Source organism: Condylura cristata, unplaced genomic scaffold (genome assembly GCF_000260355.1).
Source record: "Condylura cristata isolate star-nosed mole 26May11 unplaced genomic scaffold, ConCri1.0 scaffold00185, whole genome shotgun sequence".
Classification (NCBI taxonomy): domain Eukaryota; kingdom Metazoa; phylum Chordata; class Mammalia; order Eulipotyphla; family Talpidae; genus Condylura; species Condylura cristata.
The window spans coordinates 5,323-13,987 of record NW_004567286.1 but is presented as its reverse complement, the minus strand read 5'-3'; the positions used below and the strand labels follow the sequence as shown (position 1 = coordinate 13,987).

The 8,665-nt window shown below is 41.9% G+C and overlaps 1 protein-coding gene across 1 annotated transcript; it reads left to right on the top strand.

The window, feature by feature from the left end:
- The first annotated feature begins 205 nt into the window (after positions 1-205).
- Positions 206-1,147, top strand: LOC101626617 (olfactory receptor 2G3-like). The gene has a single exon (XM_004695750.1). It carries the CDS (start codon positions 206-208, stop codon positions 1,145-1,147), a length of 942 nt encoding a protein of 313 aa, XP_004695807.1.
- Positions 1,148-8,665: the final 7,518 nt, after the last annotated feature.

Below are 8,665 nucleotides of genomic sequence, written 5' to 3'. Positions count from 1 at the left end.
CTCCAGGTCTCCTCCTCACTCTCCAGCCTTCCATTCCTTCTGCAGTTTCCTCTCCAGATTCTCCCCCGTGTGCCCCAGTGGTGGCTGTGATTTCTCGCTCAGTGAGTATTTATAAGAGTCTTTGCAATGGTTGGCATTGTGACCAGTGGCCAAATAGCACTCACTTTCTAAGTTCCTCTAATACTTTCTGTCTCTGATCAGGGCAATGGGCATCACGAATAGCAGTGTCAAGGGGGACTTCATCCTGGTGGGCTTCTCTGACCAGCCCCACCTGGAAAAGATCCTCTTTGTGGTGGTGTTGGTGTGCTACCTGCTGACCCTGGTGGGAAATGTGGTCATTATTCTGATCTTCTCCATTGACCCAAAACTCAAAACTCCCATGTACTTTTTCCTCAGCCACCTCTCCATAGTTGATATCTGTGTAACTACCAGTGTTGTTCCCCAGCTGCTGTGGAACCTCCGGGGACCTGCCAAGACCATCACAGTCCTGGGCTGTGTGGTCCAGCTCTATGTGTTCCTGGCAATGGGCTCTGCTGAGTGTATCCTGCTGGTGGTAATGGCTTTTGACCGCTATGCTGCTGTTTGCAAACCTCTGCACTATGCCACTGTGATGAACCCACGGGTGTGCAGGGCTCTGGCAGGGGTTGCGTGGATGTGTGGAATAGGAAATGCACTCATCCTGAGTACTGTCACCGTTCTGCTGCCTCGCTGTGGTAACAAGCACATCTATAATTTCTTCTGTGAGGTACCGTCAATGATTAAGCTTGCTTGTGTGGACATTCATGCCAACGAGGTTCAAGTGTTCATTGCTTCATTAGTCTTGCTCTATATACCCTTATCATTTATAGTGACATCTTATGGGTTAATAGTCAGGGCAGTTGTAAAGATCAAGTCAGCCCAGGCCTGGCGCAAAGTCCTGGGGACATGTGGATCCCATTTGACGGTAGTGTCTATCTTCTATGGGACTGCTCTAATGATCTATGGCCAGCGCAACAGCAGCTTTTCCCACACTCATGGGAAATTTTTCTCCCTGTTTTATACAGTAGTGACCCCTTCCCTCAATCCCCTCATCTACACACTGAGGAATAAAGATGTGAAGGGAGCCCTGAGACGACTGTTTTTCAGAGACAAGGGCTCACAACAATGAAGGGTTGTACAGAGAAGTCGTTTTTTGTGACAAAAAGAAAGTGGCAGTCACTGCGGATATGGCTCCAGCGAAGAGGTGGCCGTCCTACTGGGGATGGATGTCACCTTCACCATCTGCTTCATTGCATGTTGCTTAAATTGAGAACTCTCCTCTCCAGTGTCTTCCCATGGCTTCTCTAGACTCTGTCTCATGTGGCTGTCTTTTGCCCTCCATCTTTTGTGTCTCTTTATTCAGCTCTCCTATCTTTTTTCGCCCCTCACTTTTCTTATAGTTTTCTCCTTTTTGGGGTTTGTTTTCCTTCCATTTATTTCCTACTTTTTTTTGTTTTCCTCTCATTCTTCTTCATTTTTATCCTTACTCTATTTTCCTTACTTCTTCCTTTCCTACCCCACCTTTTATTCATTCTTACCGGTTCTTTAATATAATCTGCTTCTCCATTTTATCCCTTGTCAACAATAATAAATTGTGAAAACACCTCTACCCCCAAAATTCCAGTCACCAAATACAAAGTTTTCATTTACCTAGAGGTATTTGAACAGAGAACTGAATTTTTCTCCACACCACCCTTTGGCTATTGTGCAAGTTTTATTAAATATTTTTTTCATCCAGTTTTACTCTGGATAATAAAAGGAGTGCATTTTACTAGTAGGTTAATTAAAGATTGAATATGCAATATAAGTCAAACAGCTGGCAGAAGTAATCTTTAAGTATCAGCTAACACCTTTCCTTGCTCTAATTTTCTGATCAGAGTAGTTCTGCCTAGTCCATGCTTATTACTTTCAGTTGTACATATATTATTTCTTACTCTGAATGAATGTCACAATGACCAGAAAATGGGAATATAAACCATCCTTTTTTAAGCCTTTATAATATAGAAAAATCAAGTATCTTCCTTTTCACTAACTTAGCAAAAGCATGATTTGCTTGCTTGATTGCTTACAGTAGCGTTGAATATCTAAACTTTGTCTCCTTCAGTCATTTATTGTTTGCAGCACATAGGTCTTTATGTAGCATCTCTGACCCTCAGCTTCTGAAATAGTGAGGACATCAAAGATTTGTTATGATTATTTCAGGAGACAAAAGACACGTAATAAGGACAGTTTTTCATCATCACTAACAAACTTGTTGAACTTGGTAATAACCTTGGTGTCAGACTGCCTGAATTTGGTGGCAGATATATTTATTGTACTAGGTATATATCATGTGTGTAGTCAATAGTCACTGTTACTATTACCCTAAGATCACCTGTGAAAATCCAGTCAGGTTCTGCTTTTGACATCTGATAGAATACACTAGTTATTTGATTAAAGATGCATTTGTCATAAACAAACCATTGTATTTAGATCACTGTGATCTAGTGGTTTGACTCAACTGATATGATTGTAACATTTAATCTTGCTTTGGCATCTTTAGTTTTACAGTCCTACAGTCTAGAAAAAAGTATTCTTCACAAGCTCTGAAGAATGATATCCCTACCCAAACACTATGTACCATCCTCACGTTGGTACTTACTTCAAAGCACTCACTTCCCAATCTACAATCTGGACTCTGCTTTTACAGCAATATCAGATGCAGTCTGAGTGGCAAATCCCTCTAGAGTTGGATCAACCTGATCCACACTCTGGGGCCAAGGATCGAACTCACACTGAAGTGGCTGCAACCAGCTTGTAGTGATGCATCTTAACCCTTGCACCACCAGGGAGGCCCATCCAAATATTTTAAACGAGTTTTTTTAAAAAACTCATTTTTATACAGTTATTTGTATTATCCTCACAACTACCCTTTTTCATTGTGAACTAATATTTCCTTAATTCCTCACAATGAAACTCAGCCAATAATATACTTATATGGACAAAATAGAACTGTGATCTATGTCCTTAAGAATTTCCCTTAAGATGGAAACGTGAACAAAGGACATAGATCAGCACTTCAATCACTACTTCATTATACACATATCCAACAGCCTCTGCTTTACTCTATGCTTGAAATTTTGAAGGATAAGAAAATCCTAGCATCTTCCAAAAAATAATACATAATATTCCTGTGAATAAATTTCATAGTCATCAAAAGAATTCATAAGTTAATTTAAGGTCAGAATTGGTGAAAAATTCAACAAGAGGACAAGTACATCACATGTCCTGTGTTGAGGACATGTGTAGGAGAGGTGTATCACATGGCGACTCAATAGTACTATGAATGAGATCAAACCACAAATATACGTGGAGTAAAGGAAACTGCTGTCCAGGCAAGGAAGTCCTGAATGTGGCAATGATCTACAGCAGTAATAAAAAATGTATCTTATGCTTTTAAACTCTGTAAGTTTATTAAATAAAATGTGTATTTATTTAAAGTAAGTTTTTCAAGGTCACATTTTTCTACTATTTTAATATCATCAATAGAAACCTAAGTGATTTTCTAAAAAAAGTAAAAGAGTTGGGTTCTCACTGGTGGCACAAAAGGTTAAAGCACCGCATTATGAAGCTCTCCAAAGCCACTGCACCACAAATTCCATCCCCGGCCAGGGAGCTGACCCACATGGCATGGCAGACCTCTCTTGACCCGCCCACTGCTCCCCTCAGCAGCGTATTTGAATACATCTGCCTGCTTTGCTTCCCACTTTGTCTCTGGTGAATCCTCTCACCCACCACACTTCTGACCTATAACCCAGTTCTGTAAGCAAAAATAAATAAATCTTAAAAAAAAATTAAAAGAGTTTCCGGAGCATAGCAAAATGAACAAGGTATTTATTTCCATTCCATTCTAAAGCCCATATAAATTTTGTTAAATATGAGATCAAATTATCAATAGGGGCAAATAAACTACAAAAGAACTGAATAAAGAGAGATAGGAAACTTTTGGAGGCCAGGAAATGGAAGGGAGATACACTCCCATCCCTGATAAAAGCAAAGATGAAACTCACCTGCTTTTGGAGAATTGGGAGGCAGGAGATTATCATGAGAATAAAAACATTTGTGCTGCCCAGTTTTAGAGTAGCAAATGAAGCTGAAGAAAAATAAGCACTATGTTATATCAGAAGGCAGCTGGTGCCTGAGACTAAAGTCAAAACAGCCTGACTTTAGCAGAGGGTGGTGGGTGCCCAGAGGATGATGGTAGAAGAGGACGGGAGGTTAGTGGATGTCAGGTGTGGAAACACACATCTGAGGAAGAAGGGGTCTGTGTCCCTAAAGCATTTACAGTGTTGTAAACCAGCATTATTGCAAATAAAAAATTATATATTTTGTATTATTGAAAAAATTCACCTCAAAGATTGATATCCTCCTGGCCACACAAAAGAGATGGGAGTCCTTCTGGTAACAACGTGGATGTAGGAGCATTCATCCTTAGGAAGGTTAAATCTGAGGGCCTCTGATATGGCACCAGGAGAGAGTGAGAATGGGCGGCGGTGTCTTTCGGGTGCTGAAAATTTCAGGACTTCCCACCTACAGTTTCTGCCCATCTGCCCTGCAACCAGACACCAAGATTATAACTCTAAGCGGGAAAAAGGAGGTGCTGCGGCCCTCCCTGGTGGCACAGCGGGTTAAAGCACAGCATTGAGAATCTAAAGCCGCTTCCGCATGAGTTCGATCCCCGCCTGCCCCGGAGGTGACCACAGGGCGCGGCAGACCTCTCCTGGCCCGCCCGCTGCTCCCCTCTGCAGTGTACTTCGTCTGTCTGCCTGTTCTGCTCCCCACTCTGTCTCTGGTGGAGCCTCTCACCGCCCCTGAGCCTCTGGCCTGTACCCCAGTTCTGTATGCACAAATAAATAAATCTTTAAAAATAAATAAATAAATAAATAAAAAATAATAAATAAAAAAAAAGGAGGTGCTGCTATGGTGTGCACAGACCTGTACCAACACACAGAAGTGCTGTAACCTGAGGGTTCCCAGGAAATGCCTTGATTTTCCTGTGGCCAGAGCATGGCACTGCCAGTGAGCTTTGCAGAAGGCCCTGGAGTAAGGAAAGCCTCTAGGACAGAGACAGCATAAACAGAGGGGGGAAAAGGCAGGGGGAGGGACAAGAATCAGACTAAATAACAACAGAAATCCTTAAATAAACCCGTTTAGTACAGATTTATATGAAAGCAAACCAAATATAATGCTATCTAACTGGAATCATGCAAAAGATATGGTGATCTTAGTGGTAAAAATTTTCAGAAAGTTAAATGTGAATTGAAGAATGATACATATTCAAAGATAAATTTGAAGTTACTTTAGGGAACTGAGAAAAAGATAAGCTATTCAGGAAAAAATCAGAAAATATGCAGGAGGATGACAATCTAGGGGAAATACAGAGATAAGTAGTGAAAATTGGGGGAGTGGGCACACTGTTCATAAAATAGTTAAAATAATGACAAAACCAATTTAAACCAGACTTTATGTGCCGTCACAAATGCTGACCAATCTAACTGTGTGAAAAATGGTATCACTTTACCCCCCACTATCGCCACCAAGAGAAACCACAAGAGAACACCCATTACTTGTATATGCTGCACAATTGCTGAAATTTTTATTGTGTTTTCAAAATAGTAACCTTGACTTAATGGATTTTGTTTACTTGCCCTTCGTAAGGGAAGTATTCAATCAAGAAGTTCATATATTTTGACACTAATTAAGATATTTATTTATTTTCTTTATTGCATCTATGTTGGATTGATACAGGGTGGCAGGGGACATGAAGCTGGCCAAGGCCCCACTGACCAAATACTTTACTGGTTACTGTCTGGTTCTTCAACCATGTGCACAGTTGCGAGGCATCTGGCTTAGAGAATAACAAAGGCATTTTTTTTAATAAACTGGGAAAAACAAGAGTTAACGGAAGCCAAAGATGTCTATTTACTTTACCCATATTCGTGTCCATTCCTCTCCATTCCTGACATTATGACAATGTCTTCCCACCACTGAAGATGAGCAACTCCTCTCCTGAACAACAGGCCATGCATCTCAGATGGCGTCTTCCCACCGCTGTGGTCACATGCTAGCCAGACTCCAGGCTAGTATCTGACTCACAGACACAGCAAAGGATACAGCAGGAGATGCTCCTTGGGCTGCCCAAACGCCCAGCCCAGACCAGACAAGCGATACTCAGAACCACCCAATAAGTGGTAACATTCCTGCAATTAAGCAGGACGCCTGATCTGAGCCTCTTGTCCTCTTCAGGCCACACTCCAACAAGTTGCCTCAGGTCTCCCTGTCTTTGTCAGGCCTAACAAAACTTTTCCAAGACAAGTTTTGGGACGAAGCCCTCGCGGGCTGGCCGGGCCCTCTGCCGCCATTGAGATGCCACTTGCTGCAGCCAAGGCTCGGTTTCTCGCCTGCGTCTGCACAGAGCTTCTCTCACGTGCCCAGAGCTTCCTCTCACACATGCACAAAGTTCTCTCTCATAAACTTTTTCCTTTTCTTCACCCTACTTGTAACAGGGTGGTCCCTAGGATAGGGGAAATTCCAGATTCCCTGCCCCACCCAGAAGGAGGGTGGAGCTGAGCAGAGAAAAAGGAGAGAAGAGAAGAGAAGGAAGCTGGATGGAGAACAAGACGGAGACCTGAGGAAGCCACATGGAGCAGCGAGCATGTGATGAAGAAATCGGGCTTGTTTCCTGGCCCTGGACTGGTTAAGGCAGATGTGGGTGAGAAACCTGCAGGGAGGTGACCGTGGCAGTGTTTATATTGATTCTGATTTTGCTCTTTTCCTCCCAGATTTGTCTGGCCATTTCTGACCCTTTTCCATGGGTCCTGGCCAGAAGGTGCTTTAGGCTCCTGGCGGCTTTCAGGCCTTGCTTTGGGCCAATCCCTTTTGGGTTGACTTTTGCCCACAAGGGGACGGGGTCACTTCAGGTGTTTGATTTAGAACTTATATTCTCTGTGTTCCGTATTGTATATTCACTGTGTTAAGGTCCCTTTTCATTAAAGTTATATATGTTTTGTCTTGACGCGGCGGATGGCAGAACCCACTTAGAGCAGACAGGTTTTGGGCTTCAGGGGTGTCCCTCTCTCCCTGTCATATAACAGATTTTCTCCTGTAACAGATTGGGTGCCCAACGTTGTAGGATTAGAGCCATCCATGGTTAGTCAGCCCCATGGGGAAAGTTGGCTTCCCCATGCCACTGACTACCTTGAATGCGAATTTGGCTTTTGTTTCTAGTTTTTTCCAGATGCAGATTTGTTGTTAAAAACTGGCTTGGCCTTGTGAAAATTCTCTGTGTATGTGTTCAATGTTGTTGTGGTCACTTGCTAAGAGATTTGGTTTTGTGGAAATTGTGTAGCAGTTTTACTCAAAAGATAATAGTTTGGACCATGTGGGCAGATCAGAGATGGCATCTGAGGCCACTTGGCTGGCTTCTCTGAAACTTGGAAGTTTTTGTTCTTTTGGGCTCCTCCTAAGATTTTCTACTTCCTTTGTTAACTAAAGTTAAGTTGCTAGGACTTTGAATTTTTTTGTGTGTGTGACCTCTGCTGTTTCTGATATACTTGAATCAGTTTTCCTGTTTTATTTTTTTGATGTTCGTAAATGTTAACTTATTTCCAGAAAACAGTTATAGAATTTATTAAACCTAAATTTGTCAGTACTAAAAAAAGTTGGGATCAAGGTTGAGAGAACCTTTTAAACAGCTTTTAAAGTTTTGTTTTGTTCTGTTGCTATGATTTTGATATACACCAAGAAGTTTTTTTTCCTTTCACATGCTGAATTTTGAATGATTTGTTGCTAAGGCAGCAAATGTAGATTGATAGATTGTGGAAATTCCACCCTGTATTTCCTTCACACTGAAAACATCAGTCTATCTATGGGAAGCCTTCAAGAAAGAACACATTTAGCAGAGATGGTGATCTGTGTGATGTCAAGATGGGCACATTGATGGTCTGGGAAGCTTGCAGAGTGGTAAGATATTTGAGGGTACTTTGAGCAAGAATGGTCAAAATGACCACAGATGACATTTCACACTAATTTGGAAACCAGGGCCATGTATGGTGACCTATCAGGCACTTTTTCTCATTAATCTATGGGGTGGGTAGTGTGGGTTGACCCAAGGTAACATCTGAGATTGGTGTGAATGATGTTGTATATTTCAATCAAGTCTCCTGTAATTTCTTCCAGTTCACACTGGCCACAGGCAATTTTAATTTTCCATGTTCTCCCACAAAAGTTATCTGATGGCCACCAGCTCCCTAAACTTGGCATAGGCCACTAACTTATAGACCTTAAGGTTGTTCATTACCTTTACCTAGTGTTCAGCTTCCTCACTGTTAACATGACCCAGTATAAATTCTGTTACTCTCTGATTTTCACAAAATTCTATCTCTTGCACAGAATTGAGAGCCTAGAAGGAAACCCACATTTATATGGGCAGTTAGTCTGTGACAAAGGAGCCAGGGTTATGCAATGGAGGATGGAAAGTTTCTCTAACCAGTGGTGCTGGTACAGTTGCATAATCACATGCAGAAAAAAGAAATGAGAACATGCTCTGACATCATACACAAAGTAGATAAAAGTCTTGGATGTGGGGCTCTCCCTGGTGGTGCAACAG

Bases quoted from the DNA above. Each gene is read 5' to 3' on its own strand.
- LOC101626617 (XM_004695750.1), top strand. From the start codon at position 206: ATGGGCATCACGAATAGCAGTGTCAAGGGGGACTTCATCCTGGTGGGC.